At 43.0% G+C, this 26,104-nt stretch overlaps 1 protein-coding gene across 4 annotated transcripts in view; it reads right to left on the bottom strand.

Moving 5' to 3' along the window:
• Positions 1-26,104, bottom strand: part of LRRC20 (leucine rich repeat containing 20) — a 772,802-nt gene that overhangs the window by 355,240 nt on the left and 391,458 nt on the right. For 3 of the 4 annotated variants that reach the window (XM_069753308.1, XM_069753310.1, XM_069753309.1), the window contains exon 4: positions 22,327-22,494. In XM_069753308.1, the coding sequence (XP_069609409.1) occupies positions 22,327-22,494 (168 nt within the window). Of the gene's footprint in view, positions 1-22,193; positions 22,495-26,104 lie in introns of all 4 variants that reach the window. The other variant, XR_011318505.1, reaches the window with a different exon arrangement.

Here is a 26,104-nt window from a genome sequence, read left to right as displayed (position 1 = left end):
GCCGTTATAAACTAAAAAGAGCCACCTTGTGCAGCAGTAATGCTGCATTCTAACAAGGTGGCTCTTTTAGTTTTAGGTTCAAGTATACCCCAAATAAAGCATTTTTATACTTAGCCACAATTCCTGTCTCTAGCCAGGGAGGCGGGTCCTCACTCCCCAGCTCTAACCGCTCCTCTGCCGTCACTCCAATCTTCCGGCGCCGCCCGCTCAGCGCTGTGTACGTTTCAAAACTGGCGCCTGCGCAGTGTACTGCTGTGCTGCGCAGACGCAGTAAGCTCTGGCCGTCTGACGTCCCAGCCAGGCTTGCAGACTGCACCTGCGCGGGCATTGCGGCCAGCCACCTTTGGAATCCCCGCCCCGCACTGTGCATAATGCATAACACAGTGCGGGGCGGGGATTCCTGCTCCCGTTCCCAATAATGCCTAGCAGCAATGACCTCAGTCTTGCGAGACCGCTACATCATCACAGGTCATTGCAGCAAAGAATCACTGGGAACGGATGCATTGCAAGGAGCGGGAATGCTGCGACTGACTCTAGAAGGTGAGAATATCACGATTTATTATTTTAACTCTTTTTTTAACAATTATGTGGTTCCCAGGGCCTGGAGGAGAGTCTCCTCTCCTCCACCCTGGGTACCAACCGCACATGATCCGCTTACTTCCCGCATGGTAGCAGATCAATGCATTCCTACATGTGCGGAATCCCCGCAAATGAACATGCTGCGTTTTTTTCCAGAATGTGGTTCCACCACGAAAAAAAATGCAACATGTGCACAAAAATTGCGGATTTCATTCTAATAATAGGATGCTTAATGTGTGCGTTTTTTCGCATTTTTATAGCAAAAAAACGCGACAAAAACACGAAAAATCCTGAACGTGTGCACATAGCCTAAAAGTGCTCAAAACCACAGTCAAAAAGTTTCTTAACACTTTAGGTGCTTCATAAGAATTAAAGCAATAAGGAAGGAAAAAACGAAAATATTACTTTTTCCTCACAGAAATATTACATTAGCCCCACATTTTCCATTTTCTCAAAGGTAACAGGAGAAAATGGAAAATACAATATTCTGTGCAGTTTCTTCAGAGTACGCAGATACTGGGGTGCTGCAAGACTGCCGACCGTACAGAAACGTCGTCGCTGCCCAAAACCCAGCAAGTGCCACCGTTAATTTACCGTCACAGTCATGATGGGGCTAGACATCTGTAAAATATTTAAAAACACACTCTATAATTTACTGATCACGCGTCAATGATGAGGTGTTGCTGTAAAACGTTGCAAAAACGGAAATAATGTTATGCTATTCCTGATGAAACTATAATAATTGTTAAAAGCTGAAGCTTAAAGTAATTAGCCGGAATGGCCTCAAAAAACAAAATATCTTTTTAATATATTTATTACCCATAATATATAATGAAAATGACTCACATACAGTGGGGCAAAAAAGTATTTAGTCAGTCAGCAATAGTGCAAGTTTCACCACTTAAAAAGATGAGAGGCGTCTGTAATTTACATCATAGGTAGACCTCAACTATGGGAGACAAACTGAGAAAAAAAAATCCAGAAAATCACATTGTCTGTTTTTTTAACAATTTATTTGCATATTATGGTGGAAAATAAGTATTTGGTCAGAAACAAAATTTCATCTCAATACTTTGTAATATATCCTTTGTTGGCAATGACAGAGGTCAAACGTTTTCTGTAAGTCTTCACAAGGTTGCCACACACTGTTGTTGGTATGTTGGCCCATTCCTCCATGCAGATCTCCTCTAGAGCAGTGATGTTTTTGGCTTTTCGCTTGGCAACACGGACTTTCAACTCCCTCCAAAGGTTTTCTATAGGGTTGAGATCTGGAGACTGGCTAGGCCACTCCAGGACCTTGAAATGCTTCTTCCGAAGCCACTCCTTCGTTGCCCTGGCGGTGTGCTTTGGATCATTGTCATGTTGAAAGACCCAGCCACGTTTCATCTTCAATGCCCTTGCTGATGGAAGGAGGTTTGCACTCAAAATCTCATGATACATGGCCCCATTCATTCTTTCATGTACCCGGATCAGTCGTCCTGGCCCCTTTGCAGAGAAACAGCCCCAAAGCATGATGTTTCCACCACCATGCTTTACAGTAGGTATGGTGTTTGATGGATGCAACTCAGTATTCTTTTTCCTCCAAACACGACAAGTTGTGTTTCTACCAAACAGTTCCAGTTTGGTTTCATCAGACCATAGGACATTCTCCCAAAACTCCTCTGGATCATCCAAATGCTCTCTAGCAAACTTCAGACGGGCCCGGACATGTACTGGCTTAAGCAGTGGGACACGTCTGGCACTGCAGGATCTGAGTCCATGGTGGCGTAGTGTGTTACTTATGGTAGGCCTTGTTACATTGGTCCCAGCTCTCTGCAGTTCATTCACTAGGTCCCCCCACGTGGTTCTGGGATTTTTGCTCACCGTTCTTGTGATCATTCTGACCCCACGGGGTGGGATTTTGCGTGGAGCCCCAGATCGAGGGAGATTATCAGTGGTCTTGTATGTCTTCCATTTTGTAATTGTTGCTCCCACTGTTGATTTCTTCACTCCAAGCTGGTTGGCTATTGCAGATTCAGTCTTCCCAGCCTGGTGCAGGGCTACAATTTTGTTTCTGGTGTCCTTTGACAGCTCTTTGGTCTTCACCATAGTGGAGTTTGGAGTCAGACTGTTTGAGGGTGTGCACAGGTGTCTTTTTATACTGATAACAAGTTTAAACAGGTGCCATTACTACAGGTAATGAGTGGAGGAAAGAGGAGACTCTGAAAGAAGAAGTTACAGGTCTGTGAGAGCCAGAAATCTTGATTGTTTGTTTCTGACCAAATACTTATTTTCCACCATAATATGCAGATAAATTGTTAAAAAAACAGACAATGTGATTTTCTGGATTTTTTTTTCTCAGTTTGTCTCCCATAGTTGAGGTCTACCTATGATGTAAATTACAGACGCCTCTCATCTTTTTAAGTGGTGGAACTTGCACTATTGCTGACTGACTAAATACTTTTTTGCCCCACTGTATGCGCTAATCAAGTTTCTAATATAGTCTAACCAAATAAATCCCACTATGCTACTTAAAATGACTTCCATTTCTAAGCAGAACAAATGTAATTAACCTCTACATGTCTGACCCTCCAGTGTAATGGCTCTAAATGTGCCCTCCAATAAAATGCAGATTATGGTAAGAGAGCTCTTTAATGGAAATGAAGATGTCAAAAACACAAAAGACTCTGACAGTAATAAAACAGGTCTGAAAGATGGTCAGGTGCTAGGTACAATTAACTTTGCACAGATTCATCTTTTATAAATTATATGTTTCTTCTGGTTCTCAGCATCTTAGGAGAATAAAAGATGAAACCCGTCCCATTGGACATGCCTATGGAGGAGCAGAAACACTTTTGTAGAAAAAGATTCTGTATAACTCAGCCTTTTCCTTTTTAAATCCCGGCTCACTCTAAGCTTATGAATCCAATCATGCTCAGTGATTGACAGCGATAGGGAAATGTAAGTTTACACAGGGAAGGTTGTTAACATTTGAGTGAAATTACACAGTAGACTCATAAACCTAGAGGAAGCATTTACTGAAAGGAACACTCCAGAATAAATTGATATGAAGTGTTTAGATTGGTGAAGGTCAGTGAGCTTGAATATCAGGCACAGCCGCTACCGAATATATGAAATGTTTTTAAGGGAAAAAATTTAATTAAACTTGTCTGCTGATGGGCAGGGTTGCCCTCAACCAAACCAGTTGCCAATCTGATATTAAAAGCCTATATCAAGGATAGTTATGCAATATTATACAGTCATGTCCAAAAGATTAAGGACTGGCGCAAATTTTGGTTTTCTGCTTCACTTTTTATAGTGGCAATTTGCACTCACTCTAGATTGTTATTGAAGAGTGGACAAATGAATTGCAAAAATTGCAACTTTCTTTCAGCTGGACATTACGTTTCTTTAGCTTCCGATTTGTTGGGTATCCATATTCAGGACCCAGTCCTGTTCGGCCCTTGTTCACATTGAGAGATGTTAAGATTTTAATACTATAGGTTAGGAGGACCATCCCTACTTGGGTACACAATGATGCTAGTGGGATGGCGTTAATGCTTTTTCTCAAAAACAGTGTTTACTAAGTACCTTATGTTATTTATATGTGTTAGGGTTGGCGGAACACACCGAATATATTTATTAAGTAAGATTGGTGCGTTCGCCACCCGGGATCCACCGTGCAGGAAAGAACCTGCTGCTAAGTAAATGGCGGCACTATATGGCGGTACAATGTGATTACACACACGGGTTAACTTCACCCTGTGTGAAGGAAGCGAACCCTGTTAAGTCACAGGGCCGCGGTACCGCACACAAGAGCGCAAGCAAGGAGTCACCGAGCTCAGTCCCAAGACTTGGGATCCGAGTCCGTCTAGACTACTTGCGCTCGACACCGCTAATGGGGTGTCAGCGTAACCAAAATAATAATTAAAGTTGCACTAGAGTGCATGCGGTGCTGCACTGGTGGACGCCACTAACCACCCAGGCTTGGGTCAGGAAAGCGCTGTGAAAGCGCACGGCACGGCGCCGCACTGGCAGTCACAGCAATAAGACGCAATATGGTGTGTAACGTGCTGGTGGCTAAGTCGGGCGCTAGATAGCAATCATCCACCTTCCGCGAACAGTCATCCAATAGGGAGGGGATTGTAAAGAACGACTTTCACTCACAACACACACACGTTTACAAAATGTATACTAGCGCATGGCCGTGCGGTCATGCGAAGCTTATATAGCTGCAGCACGTTCAGGACCTTTCAAAGAAGGACCAATGGAGTTGCAGCAGTACCTGAGCATGTGACCCTAGATCTCCACTGAGAGATCTTGCCCTGGGCAGGCTCAGTGTGTGCAAAGCAGGACTTAGTCCCAGAAAAGCCTGCTTGCTGCAGATCAGTGTAGGGTACAATAGCAGAGCCTGGAGAGGCAGTAGTAACCCTTTGCACAGTACCAGTCTCAGCGAGACGCTGGGAGCGACGTCTCTGCTGAGCAGGCTCCACTGCAGCCGATGCAGAATGGGAGACCGCAGCAGACACGGATCGAGATTCCCCCTGTGCAGAAGAGGAAACTCGACTCCTAACAATATGCACTATTGCATTTCCTTATTTACTTACAGCAGGGAATATGTTCATTTTTTGTTTCTGTCCTAGGTTTGGTCTCTTTAATTGTCAGCGTGAATATGTTTCTATTTTTCCAACTTATAATTCAGTTCATTATTTTTCAGTTAAGTTTCAGGTTTCTGTATTTAGTACAGGTAAGTGTGTAGCCTCCCTTTCTTTGAGCTGAACATTACGTTTATGTAGCTTCTCATTTGACTGTCCATATTCTGGACCTGGTCCTGCTAGGCCCTTATCCACATTGGCGTCACTTTGACACATAGTAAGGTTTTAATATCAGAAGATAGAACCATCCCGATTTGGGTATACATTGGTGCTGGTGGGATTTTTTTTTAAATCAAAAAGAGTAAAAAAACTCAGTATTTACTAAGTACCCTATGTTATTTATATGCACTATTGCTTTTACTGATTTACTTACAGCTGTGTATACACAAAAATATCCAAATAGATTCACGATTTAATATCTTACGTCTATGATCACCGCCTCTAGGGGGTTTATGCACTTTTTCAATAGCAGTCACTTTAATCATGCTGGTATTACCTGCATGGATTGATTTGCAGTGGTGAGAGACTGCAGAAATGTTATGTGATGTATTATTAAGTGCAGATTCTGAGATATGCTTACAAAACCTTCTTTTTAGAGGGCCCACTGTGCAGCCCACATAATGCAGTTTACATGAATCGCATTCTATCAAGTAAATGACACCTTCTGAGTTGCAATTCATGTGCGTTCGAATCGGATAGGTAATACCTGTCACACTAGAGGTGAAACTAGTAGTTTTTCTTACGAAATTACACGTTTTACACGGGTGGTGACCACATTTAAAAAACCCTTATATGTTAACCAGGCACTATTTCCTGCAGTCAATTTACTGTTGAGATAAAGACTCGGAGATAGGATGTCACGTAAGGAAGGTGCTTTTTTGGCAAGATATCGTATGTGAGTACGATCTAAAATATGTGCTAGCTTCACATCATTGTATAAAATAGGAACATACTTTTTGACAATTTGAATTATTTCTGCATACTGCGGACTATAAACTGTGGAAAAATTTATCGTACTCAGAGAGTGAGAGGCAGACTCTGTGTGTTTATTCTTATTAAACATTTTCTTTTAATTTTTTTATTTTTTTTTATTATTATTCTTGTTGGGGTTCATAGAAAGAGACCCTGGATCCTCATTATCACTCCATAATCAATGTCTTTTGTCACTGATTTTGCTCTGTGTAGCATCCAACTAGGATAACCGCGATCTTTAAGTCTGAAAGTTTCCTGTGTGAATTGTGCAGCTGAACTACAATTTCTTTTAAGCCTGATAAATTCACCCACTGGTATATTCTTAATGACATGTTTTGGGTGACAAGAGTGTGCCTCCAAAATTGAGTTGCTGTCAGTAGATTTTCTATAAGGGGGAAACAGCAACTAAGTTAGTATTTTCATTTACTGATAAGGAAATATCCAAATAATTGATAGAAGTCTTGGAGGTATTAGAGGTAAAGGAGAGATTAAAATCATTATTATTTACGTATTTTATGAAGTCCGTAATCAGCATATCATCCCCCTTCCAAATTATAATCAAATCACAGGGGGTTAATATAATGAATGTTCTGATTGCCCACCTGAGTTTTAATCTAAGCACTTGTTGTTTTAGTGTTCTGTGTTGTATAAAATGTTAATATGTGGTTCCATTTTCATGCCATGACTAAGACCTGATGGTCGAAACGCGTCGGCGTTGACCACCTGGGACCCCCATCTCTTTTTTGCAAATGTTTGCATTTTAAAGTGTTTCCAATAAATTGACTTTTTAGAAGATCCATGCTGGAGATTATTTTTTCTTTTTCATTGCTGGCTATGGACTACGCCCTTGACCAAGGCGGCTCCGTACGTGGACATCATTGCACTGTTGAGGGATTGGTGAGCTGACTTATTTTCTTCCCATTTTTTCCTTTTTCCCTATTTTTGTAGCTGTGCATACAGGTGCATCTCACAAAATTAGAATATCATCAAAAAGTTAATTTATTTCAGTTCTTCAATACAAAAAGTGAAACTCATATCGTACAGTGGGTACGGAAAGTATTCAGACCCCTTTAAATTTTTCACTCTTTGTTTCATTGAAGCCATTTGGTAAATTAAAAAAAGGGAATTTTTTCCACATTAATGTACACTCTGCATGCCATCATAACTGAAAAAAAAACAGAAATGTAGACATTTTTGCAAATTTAATAAAAAAGAAAAACTGAATTATCACGTGGTCATAAGTATTCAGACCCTTTGCTCAGGCACTCATTTTTAAGTCACATGCTGTCCATTTCCTTGTGATCCTCCTTGAGATGGTTCTACTCCTTCGTTGGAGTCCAGCTGTTTTAATCAAACTGATAGGACTTGATTTGGAAAGACACACATCGGTCTATATAAGACCTCACAGCTCATAGTGCATGTCAGACCAAATGACAATCATGAGGTCAAATGAACTGGCCAAGGAGCTCAGAGACAGAATTGTGGCAAGGCACAGATCTGGCCAAGGTAACAAAAGAATTTTTGCAGTACTCAAGGTGCATAAGAGCACAGTGGCCTCCATAATCCTTAAATGGAAGCAGTTTGCGACCACCAGAAGTCTTCCTAGACCTGGCTGTCCAGCCTAACTGAGCAATCGTGAGAGAAGAGCCTTGATGAGAGAGGTAAAGAAGAACCCCAAGATCACTGTGGCTGAGCTCCAGAGATGCAATAGGGAGATGGGAGAAAGTTCCACAAAGTCAACTATCACTGCAGCCCTCCACCAGTTTGGCCTTTATGGCAGAGTGGCCCTACAGAAGCCTCTCCTCAGTATAAGACATTTGAAAGCCCGCATAGAGTTTGCTAAAAAACACATGAAGGACTTCCAGACTATGAGAAATAAGATTCTCTAGTCTGATGAGATGAAGATAGACCTTTTTGGTGATAATTCTAAGTGGTATATGGGAAAAAAAACAGACACTGCTCATCATCTGCCCAGTCCAATCCCAACAGTGAAACATGGTGGTGGCAGCATCATGTTATGGGGTGTTTTTCAGCTGCAGGGACAGGACAACTGATTGCTATTGAAAGAAACATGAATGCGGCCAAGTACAGCGATATCCAGGATGAAAATCTCTTCCAGAGTGATCTGGACCTCAGACTTGGCTAAAGGTTCACCTTCCAACAAGACAATGACCCAAAGCACACAGCTAAAATAACAAAGGAGTTGTTTCAACAACTTTGTGACCATTCTTGACTGGCCCAGCCAGAGCCCTGACCCAAACCTAATTGAACATCTCTGAAGAGACCTGGAAATGGCTGTCCACCAATGTCCACCATCCAACCTGACGGAACTGGAGAGGATCTGCAAGGAAGAATGGAAGAGGATCCCTAAATCCAGGTGTGAAAAACTTGTTGCATCATTCCCAAGAAGACTCATGTTTGTACTAGCTCAAAAGGGTGCTTCTACTCAATACTGAGCAAAGGGGTCTAAATACTTATGACCATGTAATATTTAAGTTTTTCTTTTTTTAATAAATTTGCAAACATGTCTACATTTCTGGGTTTTTTCAGTCAAGATGGGGTGCAGAGTGTACATTAATGAGAAAAAATGAACTTTTTTGAATTTACCAACTGACTGCAATGAAACAAAAAGTGAAAAATTTAAAGGGGGCTGAATACTTTCCATGCCCACTCTTAGAGTCATTACAGAGTGATCTATTTCAAGTGCTTATTTCTGTTAATGTTGATGATTATGGCTTACAGCCAATGAAAACCCAAAAGTCATTATCTCAGAATGTTAGAATACTTTATAATATCAGCTTGAAAAAATGATTTTAAAATCTGAAATGTTGCCCTAATGAAATGCATGTTCAGTAAATGCACTCAATACTTGGTCAGGGCTCCTTTGGCATCAATTACTGCATCAATGCGGCGTGGCATGGAGACGATCAGCCTGTGGCACTGCTGAGGTGTTATGGAAGCCCAGGTTGCTTTGATAGCAGCTTTCAGCTCATTTGCATTGTTGGGACTGGTGTCTCTCATTTTCTTCTTGACAATACCCCATAGATTCTATGGGGTTAAGGTCAGATGAGTTTGCTCGCCAATCAAGCACAGTAATACTGGTTGTTTTAAAACCAGAAATTGGTACATTTGGCAGTGTGGACAGGTGCCAAGTCCTGCTGGAGAATGAAATTTCCATCTCTAATAAGCTTGTCGGCAGATGGTAGCATGAAGTGCTCTAAAATTTCCTAGTAGATGGCTGCGCTGACTTTGGTCTTGATAAAACACAATGGACCAACACTAGCAGATGACATGTCTCCCCAAACCACCATTGATTGTGGATACTGTAAAGCACAAAGGTGAATCGCTGATGTTTTGGGGATGTGTGATAGGCGTCGGGATTCTCCTGCTGCATGGGATAGATCCCAAGCCTTATCTGCCTCTGCGGTCTACCATTCGGACACGGCCACTGCGGGTGCTGCTCAGCATAGACGTCAGTCCCAGCGTCTTCCTAAGGTCACAGTGTTCAAATGGTTACTGCTGGCTCCCCGGCCAAGTCTATGGCAATCAGTGATAGGCAGCTGAATATTGATGCTTTGGGGGCTAAGTCCAGAAATGATCTTACTGAGCATGTCCGTGATGTAGCATCTTCCTATTGGTGGTCGGACGCCTCTAGCTCTGGTGATGTGGCAGCTCCGGAATGGCCTGCGGGTGATGTCTCGGCCGACTGGGCATGTTTGGGGTGGAGCCTTTTGTATAAAAGATCCCCAATGGCGCTCGCAGGCACGCTAGTATCATTTGTGTGTGGCTAAGTGAAGACCCTACCACTCTGTCTGCAAGTGTCGCATGTCTGTCTAGCTTGGGACTGTATATGTAGAGCTAGCATCAGTGGAGGCAATTAGCCATTTGGCTTAGCACCTGTTACTTACATGTGTGCGGTTAGCACAGTAGAGTTTCAGAGGAAGCTCAACCCTAGTCAAGGTATTATGCTCGGAGCTTCTGATTCGTTTCTGTGTGCGAGTGACACAGCTCAGTTGCAGATCTTGTTTCTTTTCTGTATGCGAGTTCAGATCATGTGCTTGCCCTGTGCCGTTTAACAGGACAAAGCACTTAGTACTCACTAGTACCGTTTCCTCCTGTGGAGTAACAGTGTTTGGAACTCAGCCTCCTGTTCACACTGAATCGCGTTAACCCAGTGTGTACAGGTAATTGCTCGCCGTGTGTTCCATCATTGTTTTCTAGCAGCGGTTTTCCATCTCTGTGCGGTGGACTCCGGGTTGCGATTGCGCTTTATTATTTATTTGATTTAGCGCAATCCGCCAACCCTATCAGTGTGTGAGCTATGTTATGAATAGGTAATTCAGAACCACAATGGACCTTGAAGTTCAGAGCACACAAAGTGACCTGACAATAACCAAAAAACATAGGACGAGCTCTGAGACGTGGGAACTCTGCTGACCGCAATCCCTAAACCTATCAAACCACACTAGAGGCAGCCGTGGATTGCGCCTAACGCTCCCTATGCAACTCGGCACAGCCTGAGAAACTAGCTAGCCCTGAAGATAGAAAAATAAGCCTACCTTGCCTCAGAGAAATACCCCAAAGGAAAAGGCAGCCCCCCACATATAATGACTGTGAGTTAAGATGAAAAAACAAACACAGAGATGAAATAGATTTAGCATAGTGAGGCCCGACTAACTGAATAGACCGAGGATAGGAAAGATAGCTTTGCGGTCAACACAAAAACCTACAAACAACCACGTGGAGGGGCAAAAAGACCCTCCGCACCGACTAACGGTACGGAGGTGCTCCCTCTGCATCTCAGAGCTTCCAGCAAGCAAGAAAAAAACAATTTAGCAAGCTGGACAGAAAATATAGCAACAAAAGGTAACACAAGCAGAACATAGCTTATGCAGAGCAGACAGGCCACAGGAACGATCCAGGAGGAAGCAAGACCAATACTAGAACATTGACTGGATGCCAGGATCAAAGCACTAGGTGGAGTTAAATAGAGCAACACCTAACGACTTAACCTCATCACCTGAGGAAGGAAACTCAGAAGCCGCAGTACCACTTGTGACCACAGGAGGGAGCTTGACCACAGAATTCACAACAGTACCCCCCCCTTGAGGAGGGGTCACCGAACCCTCACCAGAGCCCCCAGGCCGACCAGGATGAGCCATATGAAAGGCACGAACAAGATCGGCAGCATGGACATCAGAGGCAAAGACCCAGGAATTATCTTCCTGACCATAACCCTTCCACTTAACCAGATACTGGAGTTTCCGTCTCGAAACACGAGAATCCAAAATCTTCTCCACTATATACTCCAACTCCCCCTCCACCAAAACCGGGGCAGGAGGATCAACAGATGGAACCACAGGCACCACGTATCTCCGCAACAATGACCTATGGAATATGTTATGGATGGAAAAAGAATCTGGAAGGGTCAAACGAAAAGACACAGGATTAAGAACCTCAGAAATCCTATACGGACCAATGAAACGAGGCTTAAACTTAGGAGAGGAAACCTTCATAGGAATATAACGAGATGACAACCAAACCAAATCCCCAACACGAAGTCGGGGACCCACACAGCGTCTGCGATTAGCGAAACGTTGAGCCTTCTCCTGGGACAAGGTCAAATTGGCCACTACATGAGTCCAAATCCGCTGCAACCTGTCCACCACAGTATCCACACCAGGACAGTCCGAAGACTCAACCTGCCCTGAAGAGAAACTAGGATGGAACCCAGAATTGCAGAAAAACGGCGAAACCAAGGTAGCCGAGCTGGCCCGATTATTAAGGGCGAACTCAGCCAACGGCAAAAAGGACACCCAATCATCCTGATCAGCAGAAACAAAACATCTCAGATATGTTTCCAAGGTCTGATTGGTTCGTTCAGTCTGGCCATTTGTCTGAGGATGGAAAGCCGAGGAAAAAGACAAATCAATGCCCATCCTAGCACAAAAGGCCTCGCCAAAACCTCGAAACAAACTGGGAACCTCTGTCAGAAACGATGTTTTCTGGAATGCCATGTAAACGAACCACATGCTGGAAGAACAATGGCACCAAATCAGAGGAGGAAGGCAATTTAGACAAGGGTACCAAATGGATCATCTTAGAGAAGCGATCACAAACTACCCAAATAACCGACATTTTTTGAGAGACGGGGAGATCCGAAATAAAATCCATAGAAATATGTGTCCAAGGCCTCTTCGGGATCGGCAGGGGCAAAAGCAACCCACTGGCACGAGAACAGCAGGGCTTAGCCCGAGCACAAATCCCACAGGACTGCACAAAAGAACGCACATCCCGCGACAGAGACGGCCACCAAAAGGATCTAGCCACCAAATCTCTGGTACCAAAGATTCCAGGATGACCAGCCAACACCGAACAATGAACCTCAGAGATAACTTTATTCGTCCACCTATTAGTGACAAACAGTTTCTCTGCTGGGCAACGATCAGGTTTATTAGCCTGAAATTTTTGCAGCACCCGCCGCAAATCAGGGGAGATGGCAGACACAATTACTCCCTCTTTGAGAATACCCGCCGGCTCAGGCAAACCCGGAGAGTCGGGCACAAAACTCCTAGACAGGGCATCCGCCTTCACATTTTTAGAGCCCGGAAGGTACGAAACCACAAAGTCAAAACGGGAGAAAAACAGCGACCAACGAGCCTGTCTAGGATTCAACCGTTTGGCAGACTCGAGATAAGTCAAGTTCTTGTGATCAGTCAAGACCACCACGCGATGCTTAGCTCCTTCAAGCCAATGACGCCACTCCTCGAATGCCCACTTCATGGCCAGCAACTCTCGATTGCCAACATCATAATTTCGCTCAGCAGGCGAAAACTTCCTGGAAAAGAAGGCACATGGCTTCATCACCGAGCAATCACAACCTCTTTGCGACAAAACAGCCCCAGCTCCAATTTCAGAAGGATCAACCTCAACCTGGAACGGAAGCGAAACATCTGGTTGACACAACACAGGGGCAGAAGAAAAATGACGCTTTAACTCTTGAAAAGCTTCCACAGCAGCAGAAGACCAATTGACCACATCAGCACCCTTCTTGGTCAAATCGGTCAATGGTTTAGCAATACTAGAAAAATTACAGATGAAGCGACGATAAAAATTAGCAAAGCCAAGGAACTTTTGCAGACTCTTCAGAGATGTCGGCTGAGTCCAATCATAAATGGCCTGGACCTTAACAGGGTCCATCTCGATGGTAGAAGGGGAAAAAATGAACCCCAAAAATGAAACCTTCTGAACACCAAAGAGACACTTTGATCCCTTCACAAACAAAGAATTAGCACGCAGGACCTGGAACACCATTCTGACCTGCTTCACATGAGACTCCCAATCATCCGAGAAGACCAAAATATCATCCAAGTATACAATCAGGAATTTATCCAGGTACTCTCGGAAGATGTCATGCATAAAGGACTGAAATACTGATGGAGCATTGGCAAGTCCGAATGGCATAACTAGGTACTCAAAATGGCCCTCGGGCGTATTAAATGCAGTTTTCCATTCATCGCCCCGTTTAATACGCACAAGATTATATGCAACACGAAGATCTATCTTGGTGAACCAACTAGCCCCCTTAATCCGAGCAAACAAATCAGATAGCAGCGGCAAGGGGTACTGAAATTTGACCGTGATTTTATTTAGAAGGCGGTAATCAATACAAGGTCTCAGCGAACAATCCTTCTTGGCCCCAAAAAAAAACGTGCTCCCAATGGCGATGACGACGGGCGAATATGACCCTTCTCCAAGGATTCTTTTACGTAACTCCGCATAGCGGCGTGCTCATGTACAGATAAATTAAACAGTCGACCCTTAGGAAACTTACTACCAGGAATCAACTCGATAGCACAATCACAATCCATATGCGGAGGTAGGGCATTGGACTTGGGCTCATCGAATACATCCCGGTAATCAGACAAGAACTCTGGGACCTCAGAAGGGGTGGATGATGAGATAGACAGAAATGGAACATTACCATGTACCCCCTGACAACCCCAGCTGGACACAGACATGGATTTCCAATCTAATACTGGGTTATGGACTTGTAGCCATGGCAACCCCAACACGACCACATCATGCAGATTTTGCAACACCAGAAAGCGAATATCCTCCTGGTGCGCAGGAGCCATGCACATGGTCAGCTGGGTCCAATACTGAGGCTTATTCTTGGCCAAAGGCGTAGCATCAATTCCTCTCAATGGAATAAGACACTGCAAGGGCTCCAAGACAAACCCACAGCGCCTAGCAAACTCCAAGTCCATCAAATTCAGGGCAGCGCCTGAATCCACAAATGCCATGACAGAATAGGAAGACAAAGAGCAGATCAAAGTAACGGACAAAAGAAATTTCGACTTTACCGTACCAATGGTGGCAGACTTAGCGAACCGCTTAGTGCGCTTAGGACAATCGGAGATAGCATGAGTGGAATCACGACAGTAGAAACACAGCCCATTCTGACGTCTGTGTTCCTGCCTTTCAGCTCTGGTCAAAGTCCTATCGCACTGCATAAGCTCAGGTTTATGCTCAGATAATACCGCCAAATGATGCACAGATTTACGCTCACGCAAGCGTCGACCGATCTGAATGGCCAAAGACATAGACTCATTCAGATCAGCAGGCATAGGAAATCCCACCATGACATCCTTAAGGGCTTCAGAGAGACCCTTTCTGAAAATAGCTGCCAGCGCACATTCATTCCATTGAGTGAGCACGGACCACTTTCTAAACTTCTGACAATAAATCTCTATCTCATCCTGACCCTGACACAGAGCCAGCAAATTTTTCTCTGCCTGATCCACTGAATTAGGTTCATCGTACAGTAATCCGAGTGCCAGAAAAAACGCATCAACATTACATAATGCAGGATCTCCTGGAGCAAGGGAAAATGCCCAGTCTTGAGGGTCGCCACGTAATAAAGAAATAATGATCTTAACTTGTTGAACTGGGTCACCAGAGGAGCGAGGTTTCAACGCCAGAAACAGTTTGCAATTATTTTTAAAACTCAGAAATTTAGCTCTATCGCCAGAAAACAAATCAGGTATAGGAATTCTTGGTTCTAACATAGAATTCTGAGCCACAAAGTCTTGAATATTTTGTACTCTTGCAGTGAGAAGATCCACACATGAAGACAGACCTTTAATGTCCATCACCACACCTGTGTCCTGAACCACCCAAATGTCTAGGGGAAAAAAAAGGCAAAACACAGTGCAAAGAAAAAAAAAATGGTCTCAGAACTTCTTTTTTCCCTCTATTGAGAAGCATAGTACTTTGGGCCTCCAGTACTGTTATGAATAGGTAATTCAGAACCACAATGGACCTTGAAGTTCAGAGCACACAAAGTGACCTGACAATAACCAAAAAACATAGGACGAGCTCTGAAACGTGGGAACTCTGCTGACCGCAATCACTAAACCTATCAAACCACACTAGAGGCAGCCGTGGATTGCGCCTAACGCTCCCTATGCAACTCGGCACAGCCTGAGAAACTAACTAGCCCTGAAGATAGAAAAATAAGCCTACCTTGCCTCAGAGAAATACCCCAAAGGAAAAGGCAGCCCCCCACATATAATGACTGTGAGTTAAGATGAAAAAACAAACACAGAGATGAAATAGATTTAGCAAAGTGAGGCCCGACTAACTGAATAGACCGAGGATAGGAAAGATAGCTTTGCGGTCAACACAAAAACCTACAAACAACCACGCAGAGGGCAAAAAGACCCTCCGCACCGACTAACGGTACGGAGGTGCTCCCTCTGCGTCTCAGAGCTTCCAGCAAGCAAGAATAAACCAATTTAGCAAGCTGGACAGAAAATATAGCAACAAAAGGTAACACAAGCAGAACTTAGCTTATGCAGAGCAGACAGGCCACAGGAACGATCCAGGAGGAAGCAAGACCAATACTAGAACATTGACTGGAGGCCAGGATCAAAGCACTAGGTGGATTTAAATAGAGCAACACCTAACGACTTAACCTCATCACCTAAGGAAGGAAACTCAGAAGCCGCAGTACCACTTGTGACCACAGGAGGGAGCTCGACCACATAATTCACAACAGAGCTACAAAGGCACAGAAAACTTGGTCAAAGTTGAAGGAAAGATGAATGCAGCACTTTACCAGCAAATACTGGAGGCAAATTTGCAATCATCAGGCCGGAAGTTACACATGGCCAAGTTGACCTGTCATTGGCTACAGCAGAACAAATTGAAGGTTCTGGAGTGGCCATCTCAGTCTCCTGGCCTCAATATCTTAAGCACACAGTTCATGCTAGACAGCCCAGGAATTTACAGGAACTGGAGGCTTTTTGCCAAGAAGCATGGGCAGCTTTACCATCTGAGAAAATAAAGAACCTCATCCACAACTACCACAAAAGACTTCAGGCTGTTATTGATGTTAGAGAAGGCAATACACGGTATTAAGAAATGGGGTATGTGAACTTTTAATCAGGGTCATTTGGATGTTTTGGGTTGTCATTATGATTTAAAAAAGAGAAAACACAGTAGTTTGACAATAAGACAATAAATGGCTTCACCCAACCACTAACCATGAGTGGAGAAAAAGTTTTGGTGCTATCATTTATATGAAAGCAAAAATTCTGCCGGGGTATGTAAACTTTTGAGCACAACTGTTGAACTATAGAGAGCTGGAAAAAGAAAAGAAAATTAATACCTTACCACTCTCCTATCCTCATAATCCTGCTGCCTACCCTCCGATCCTCAGAGCCTCTCCTTTCCACAGTCATGCACCGATGTCTTCACTCTACAGCAGGACTGTCAACCATGACCAGGCCTTGGAGGTCATGCCCAGAAGTCTTGTTTTAGAGTGGAGACACCAGGTATCAAACGTAATGGCGAGTATTAACATTGTGACTTCTTGACATGCTATATATTAGGAGACCTGGTCATGACCGAAAGCCCTGATATAGGAGAAAGATACTAGGCCTCACACAATGATTTCCTATGCCTGGTCATAGTCGGAAGTCCTGGTCAAGAGAGAAGACGCAAGCTTACAATCGGAGAAAACAGAGGTCCTGAGAACTGGATGGCTGAGCAGTGGAGGAGTGAAAGGGGGGTGACATGAGTATTGGGGATCACTTTTTTATATTTTGGAGGCTATGTTTATATTGCTTTGGGGTCCATTTGATTTATGAGAGTAACTTTTCTACCAAACAAATTTCCGAGTAAAAAACACACAATTTGGAAAATTTAATTTCTGTCTAATCCGCTCATCTCTAGTCAACACTGTAAATACTGACAAACCAACCTATAATATTCTCCACCAAAAATAAATAACAGCACAAAATAGATAATATATAGAGCCAAAAAACTACCTTCTCAAATTGGAAAAATAAAACTAAATTAATATCCACGGAAGAGAAAAAGTATAATAAGGGCAAGCAATTCCTGAAAAAATACATAGTTTGTTAATAAATTCTAAGCACACAAAATAACATCATGATGTGAACAAATCATTTCTCCTTAATAACATGCAAAGAACATAATGTAATAATTGTATAAATATATCTAATCCAGATTACTGGCATAAACTAGAATATGAAATAGAATAGAAGGAACAATAGCTACGAAAAGACTCAATGGGCATACATTGCAGTTAATAAGGACCCAAGCCAAGTTAATGGAATATAAATATACATGGCAAGTGCCAAAATTAAGCTTGTACAAAATGCTGCATATAATAATGTACACCTAAGTGTGGGTGCAAAAAAATAGCAATTAAATACAATTGTTAAAAACTATACCAGAGCCTAACTGCATAGAATAGGAGGAACACATGCCCTGGTTCTTCACATTATGTACATGGCAGGTGCCAAGATCGCAACAAAGCTTAAAGAAAAGGCTAGAAATGATTATTTACACCGCAGATGCCAATACCCATAGTGACAAATAATTACAGGGGTCAAAAGCCCATAAAAGTCTAAGCAGAAGCCACATGAATTAAAGCATACCCAAATGATAAATGCTGCATATATCTTGAGGCATGATGACCGTACAAAACCAAAGAAGGAGCAGCAGGGGGGCCACATTACCAAACTTATGAAATGCTGATAATTGGATTTCAGTAACCATAGAAACATCCGGGTAAAGATCTAAAAGCACTGAAGCAGCAAACTTTGTGAAAACCAAAATTTGTGTCAGTCTCAAAAAATCTTTTGGCCATAACCATAGTCATGAAAAATCCCCCTAGGGTCGACAAATAGTACAGATAGTAGTGTAAGCAACGTGTGCTTTTTTTGTTCATGTTTTTGTAATTACCTTTGCTATTATTTCAAGTTTGTGTACCAAAAAAGTTTTTTTTTTTTTTTTTAAATTAGGTTTCAAAACAGTTACATTACATGCACATAGTACATGTGACTAGAATTTTATTTTCTGACTTAACTGAGACACAGGGGATAACAGTGATAAAAAGAAAGTAGCTGAAAAGCTATGGAGTGAATTGTGCCTTTTTCCATTACTTTATCTTTGCCTCATTAGGTGGAGATGTTGCCGGTACCCCATGTCCTATGATAAGTTGGGGGTCTCACAGACTCTTCCCACTACAAAAAGGAAATATGCTTTGTACACAAAATGTCTAGAAGATGTAACATGGTTAAAAATGACTGCAGATAATAAAAATCTCTTGTTCAGTATAGACCCCTGTTATATATGGCCCCAGGTGATATCTAGGAATCCTACCTTGCTCATCCATGTTACATGATTGTGTTTGTAATGTCATGCATTGTTTTCAATAATTTATTATATTTTGAAGTTTGCACTCCTTTTTTTCTCTTGTTTCTCAGATAAGAAATATCTGCATAAATTTAAATAGTATCTCATGTAAAAACATTCTTGTTTTATTACACACTTTACTTTTCGGGATCTATTTATGCTCCGTTCTTCTCTTTATCTAAATCGCTGACAGTAAGTTGGCTGCCACGGAATAGATAAAGTGAAACTTTAGCTCACTCACTGTTTCCACAAACCTGATAGACCCCAGTGCACTTACCACTACACCCTTTTCCTTGTAAGAAAACTCTTACACACTGCCTGAATCAGTGCGGAGGCTGCCGTAATCACGTGATCTTATTAACCAGTAAGTTCCTTCTACAGTAATACAAAACAAATCGCTTATCATTTCTTATTTGCATGTCCATTTGGAAATAAATGGAGTTTTTAGGCTGCAAATGATCCATTATGCCACCCCACACCATAATCCAGAGAGTAGGACCGATGTAATGTTCCATCGTGAAAAACAATTTTGGTTACCGTATATACTCGAGTATAAGCCGACCCGAGTATAAGCCGACCCCCCTAATTTTGCCACAAAAAACTGGGAAAACTTATTGACTCGAGTATAAGCCTAGGGTAGAAAATGCAGCATTTACCGGTGAATTTCAAAAATAAAAATAGATGCTCCATACCGTTCATTATTGCCCCATAGATGCTCCATATACAACTGTGCTATATAGAATGCTCTGCACCGTTGATTATGGCCCCATAGATGCTCCTTATAATGCTGTGCCATATATGCTCTGCACCTTTGATTATGGCCCCATAGGTGCTCCTTATAATGCTGTGCCCCATATATGCTCTGCACCTTTGATTATGGCCCCATAGGTGCTCCTTATAATGCTGTGCCCCATATATGCTCTGCACCTTTGATTATGGCCCCATAGGTGCTCCTTATAATGCTGTGCCCCATATATGCTCTGCACCTTCATGGCCCCATAGGTGCTCCTTATAATGCTGTGCCCCTTATATGCTCTGCACCTTTATGGCCCCATAGATGCTCCTTATAATGCTGTGCCCCTTATATGCTCTGCACCTTTATGGCCCCATAGGTGCTCCTTATAATGCTGTGCCCCATATATGCTCTGCACCTTTATGGCCCCATAGGTGCTCCTTATAATGCTGTGCCCCATATATGCTCTGCACCTTTATGGCCCCATAGGTGCTCCTTATAATGCTGTGCCCCATATATGCTCTGCACCTTTATGGCCCCATAGGTGCTCCTTATAATGCTGTGCCCCTTATATGCTCTGCACCTTTATGGCCCCATAGATGCTCCTTATAATGTTGTGCCATATATGCTCTGCACCTTTATGGCCCCATAGGTGCTCCTTATAATGCTGTGCCCCATATATGCTCTGCACCTTTATGGCCCCATAGGTGCTCCTTATAATGCTGTGCCCCATATATGCTCTGCACCTTTATGGCCCCATAGGTGCTCCTTATAATGCTGTGCCCCTTATATGCTCTGCACCTTTATGGCCCCATAGGTGCTCCTTATAATGCTGTGCCCCATATATGCTCTGCACCTTTATGGCCCCATAGGTGCTCCTTATAATGCTGTGCCCCTTATATGCTCTGCACCTTTATGGCCCCATAGGTGCTCCTTATAATGCTGTGCCCCTTATATGCTCTGCACCTTTATGGCCCCATAGATGCTCCTTATAATGTTGTGCCATATATGCTCTGCACCTTTATGGCCCCATAGGTGCTCCTTATAATGCTGTGCCCCATATATGCTCTGCACCTTTATGGCCCCATAGGTGCTCCTTATAATGCTGTGCCCCATATATGCTCTGCACCTTTATGGCCCCATAGGTGCTCCTTATAATGCTGTGCCCCTTATATGCTCTGCACCTTTATGGCCCCATAGGTGCTCCTTATAATGCTGTGCCCCATATATGCTCTGCACCTTTATGGCCCCATAGGTGCTCCTTATAATGCTGTGCCCCTTATATGCTCTGCACCTTTATGGCCCCATAGGTGCTCCTTATAATGCTGTGCCCCTTATATGCTCTGCACCTTTATGGCCCCATAGGTGCTCCTTATAATGCTGTGCCCCTTATATGCTCTGCACCTTTATGGCCCCATAGGTGCTCCTTAGAATGCTGCTGGTGCTGCCATAAAAAAAAAAAAAAATCACATACTCACCTCTCTTCTCAGGACGCCGGCGCTTTCAATAATTACCTGCTCCTCGTGCGGCTCCGTCTCCAGCACTGACGCTCAGCAGAGGGCGCGCACTGACTACGTCACAGCGCCCTCTAACCTGAGCGTCATTGCTAGAGGACGCTGCAGACGGAGCCGGAGCGAGGAGCAGGTAATTATAGCGCTGCGCTCCCCTTACCTGCTGCGGCGCGGTCCCTGCAGTCCCTGGCTTCTCCGGCGCTGCAGCTTCTTCCTGTAATTGAGCGGTCACATGACACCGATCATTTACAGCAATGAATATGCGGCTCCTCCCCTATGGGGGTGGAGCTGCCTATTCATTTCTGTAATGAGCGGTGCCATGTGACCGCTCAGTGCAGGAAGAATCTGCAGCGCCGGAGAAGCCAGGGACTGCAGGGACCGCGCTGGGAGCAGGTAAGTATGATTACACAGCCCCTGCTCCCCCTCCCCTGCTGACACCCGGGTATATGACTCGAGTATAAGCCGAGAGGGGGACTTTCAGCCCAAAAAAATGGGCTGAAAATCTCGGCTTATACTCGAGTATATACGGTATCTAGATTTTCAATTCTAGACTAGAAACTTAATTTAATATATGTAGATGCATAGCCAAACGGGACTTTTAAGATAATATCTAGAGGAATGCTTTAAACTGTGTGCATTTAGAATGCTGATCCATCGCCCTCATTTATGATAGGTGTGCGACTAAATATTTACCACCAATTTGTACCTGTGCAGAACCCCTAATATGGCTTGTCTGCATCGGTTTATCCTGTTCTAATATCAGTACATATACTTACTGGTAAATGTGATAAACAGTAGCTATATCAATATAAATATGCTCTTGTCTCAGTACATATTGTCATTGTTTTATACTGAAACAATAAAGACGCAGTAGAAACCTCTGAGAAATCCGTGTGATCATGGGAACTTTCTTGGATAGCATTTAATAAGGCTGCGAATCAAGTGTAGCAATAATCTTAAGTAATGCATTCTTGTCTATTGTTACATTCATGGTAAGAAAGACGCAAAAAAAAAAGAAAAAAATTCACCTACCTTTGATCTGATTGCCTTACAAGTTGTCTGCATATCAGCTGTACAAATAATCTCAGAAAATGTGTTCTTGACTATTGTTAAATTAATGGTAATAAAGACACAAAGAAGCACGAAAACATTTTTGTCCACATACCTTTGATCTGATTGCCTTCCAGGTTGATGTTCTCTATACACTGAATTTGTGTCAGCTCATCTGGGAAAGTGTCAAGCTTATTTCTTGCCAAATTGATTTTTTTGAGGTTACTCAGGAGACTGGCTTCATGAGGGAGTTTTTCAAGAAAGTTTCCATCAACATTGAGCTCTGTAACACAAAACAATAAGGATATTAAGGCCAGATATAATGAAAAACCAAAGTAATCTTTTTATGAAGCAAGATCAAATGCTTTCTCAATGTTGTCTGTATGATGACTTAATTATGGTGGCAAGTAAAGATGTAATGATTAGAGTTGAGCGAATATGTTCGGAATTGGTCGCCAAATCTGAATTTGCCATATTCATGCCACATTGGTACCCTATTTATGCCGAATTTATGCTTGATGATCGGTTCCGAACATAATCAGTAATTTCTACTCCCATTGACTCCAATGACGTTTGTCTGTGTTCAGCGAATATTGCAAAAACAATATTTGCCGCCGATCGTAATCGGAACCGAATTTTCAAAAATTCGCTCAACTCTAGTAGTGATCTCAAAGAGGGTACAACCATAACTGCACCAGGTTCACCCTGGAACCTTGGGGAAACTACATTTTCATCTGTAGGTGTCCTCACACTAAAGCATTCAGGTGGTGGAGGCCCTACCTTTCCATTCTCTTCACAGTCTGTCCACTAGTAGGATGTTTAGTCTCATAGAAATGCCCCAAAAAAGACCAAGAAGGTTTTTATTTATTGAAGGTTGACTCCCAACTAAGCTATACAACCAATAATAAAGGAAGCAAAAAACACCCAAAGTAATAATTATATTTAATCTTTATTAATGTTAAACAGACAAAATAAAAACAGGTACATTTAAAAATAGTTTCTACCAAGGTTCGTCTCTTGTTTTTATGCCTATGGCCAAAATACTGTGAAAGAACAGTAAAATACATAACCTTGCTGTGCTGCTCACAGTCTGTCCACTCATAGGATGTTTAGTCCCATAGAAAAAGAAAGTGAGCAGGCGGTAGCAGCCTCTGGCTCACAGTTATCAGAGAGCAAAGAGCCTGCATGGGGAGAATGGAGTAACGCAGCCAATGGAGAGTAGTACGGAAGACGGGCTTAGGGGCTTTTTTTATGAAGCAGGGCCCTGAAGATAAAGGAAACAGTATGGGATTTAATTCCAGCCTCAAAACATGGCACCTACTACTGTTGAAGAGTCTATAAGGTTACCCTCCACTGCTAACAAGTAAGAAAAGTTTTTTGTTAACTGAGAAAGAATTGTATATATTCAGATATAAAAAAATGATAAAGTAAAATTACCCTTTTTTCACATGTGGAGAGATATTTAAAAGAGATAATCCCAACCAATAGAAAGGCTTCAAACAAGCAGCAATACATGTAACATAATTAACGCCTTAATAACCATCAATACACCTTTTAACGGCGGTAGTTAAGGGGCCTTAATCCTCAGAGATGCTTTTTAACACGCCACTGCACAAGGGCTGTGTGGGGGCAATTATACTATTTGCAGGGTTATATGGGGGCCATGACACTGTTTGCATGGTTATATTGGGGTCATGATATTGTATGTAGGGTTATATGGGGGCCGTGATATTGTATGCAGGGTTATATGGGGGCCATGATACTGCTTCCAGGGCTATGAGGGGGTCATTATACTGTTTGCAGGGCTATGCAGGGCCATTATGCTGTCTGGATGGCTATACAGGAGCAGTTATACCATCTGGAGGGCTATGTGGGGTCAATATACTGTTTGGAGGGCTAGTGGGGGCCATTATATAGTCTGAAGGTTTGTGTGGGGTCCATCATACTGTGTGGGGGGCTTTATAGTGTACGGAGGGCTGTATAGTGCCATCATAATGTGTGGAGGGCTGCGTTGGGAACATAGTTGAGGCATCATACTGGGTTGAGGTCACCATATTTTGCCGGTTGTGTACAGTAGGGTCATCATATTGTGCATGTGTAGGGTGCTGTGTAGTAATTCACTATGTGGGTATCATACTGCGTTTGAGGGGCACTTTTGTTGGCATCAAACTTTATGGGGGCAATGAAAGGGGAATCTAGGGCTTCAATAGGAAGAAAATTGCTCTGTAATGACTGCAAAGTTGTGTTATATGCTTTTCTGTGCATCAATTAATCTTTTTTTTTGTTTGGGGGCAATTAGAATTATGACTGAAGAAACCCATGATTTCTACGTACTCTGCTACATGTGAAAAGAAACAACTTTGTGATATATGTTATCAAAGATATCTGATTCTTTCTTCTCCTGGATTAATCTTTCACTCTCAATTCATGGGTAAAAATCTGTATTCAGTGACTACTGGCTTTCCATTATCCCATTACTGAGATAGTAGATGTCAGTTGGTGCTTTTCAATTTCATTAGTGAAAGGGGAAGATGCTAGAGACAGACATTCTTCTGCAGGTTCTCCAGAAACAACAGTTACAGCTCTCCATAGAATCTTATGAGCACCGACTGTCATCTCCTATCCCAGTAATGGGAAAGTCTGTATTCACTGAAGTCAGACTTTAGCCATAAATTGAAAATTTTGAGAATGAAAGATCAATTGAGGAGGAGAAAGAAGCAAATTTCTCTGATCATATAAATTAAAAAGCTTCTTATTTTCACGTGTACTATTGATTTATGAAAACAAAAATTAAAACAACAATTTAAGCAGTAAGCAATAATTTTGAGGTAGGTCTATTAGAGTATGTACTAGACATGAGCGGATCAGATAAAAGTTGCCAAAGATGCTGAAAACCTGGGCATCTTCACGCTAGTCGGGACCTCAAACCCGGGATGTCCCTAGGCATGTCTAGGCCACACTGCCACCAGAAGTACCGGCTTACAGTGTGCATCATAAGGTTGCTACCTTATGTTGCACATGCAAGGCAACATCCAGGTCCTAGTCGTTTCTGGAAGTCCCAATCCAGGTACCCGACTAGGCATGGAACATCTATGTGCATGCAAGTTTCAATGTCACGGCGATGTGACATCACAACGTGCATTACAATTTTACGACATACCCTATATGCATACCTCCGCAAACGACTAGGACGTCAGGACTAAAAGGCCTGGCACTGCGCCGGTTTTCAGGATGCACCTACAGTTAGAAGAGGCATTTTGTACTATACAAGGGACAATGAGCAGCAGAAATTGCTGTAGAAGGGAGCGGTGTTTAGTTGTTGTTTTTTCTTTGCCATTTTGAAGAATTTGCGCAAAGCAAACTGCACGTAAGCAGACAGACTTGGCGGGAAGAAGCAGCATGTGGCAGGGACAAGTGAGTGCTCCGACTCCTGAGCACTGGAATAGCGCAGGCCCGCGCTCGTGCTTCCCTGTGGTAACTCACAAAGACTGTGACTATATCTTGCCGTGTGCCCACTGGCTCCTGCGACGCGAGTTGCCAGACACTCCAGGCCCATGAGTAACGCACGTGCACCGCTCAGCAAGGACCGGGTGACCCACCATCAACTGTGCTCTTACTCGCCAGTATACATCCGTCGAGCCACGTTAGGCTCCGTTGGTGTTGTGGACTGTACTGCACCCGGTGCAGCAAACCCCAGACCAAGTAACTTGTTAAAGAGGCTGAGGACAAGCCGCTGCCATCTGGATTCGACTCAAGGATGCCCACAGAATGACACCGGATCCACCCCGCGCTGATCATTACAGTAGGGGATCACAGTGAATTCATTTTGTGAGGTAAATTATTTCACTGACTGTTTTTAAACAATATTTTACCTCACAAAATGTATCCTCTGT

The sequence above is a fragment of the Ranitomeya imitator genome, chromosome 2 (assembly GCF_032444005.1).
Source record: "Ranitomeya imitator isolate aRanImi1 chromosome 2, aRanImi1.pri, whole genome shotgun sequence".
Lineage (NCBI taxonomy): Eukaryota > Metazoa > Chordata > Amphibia > Anura > Dendrobatidae > Ranitomeya > Ranitomeya imitator.
This window is presented reverse-complemented; position numbering and strand designations above follow the sequence as displayed.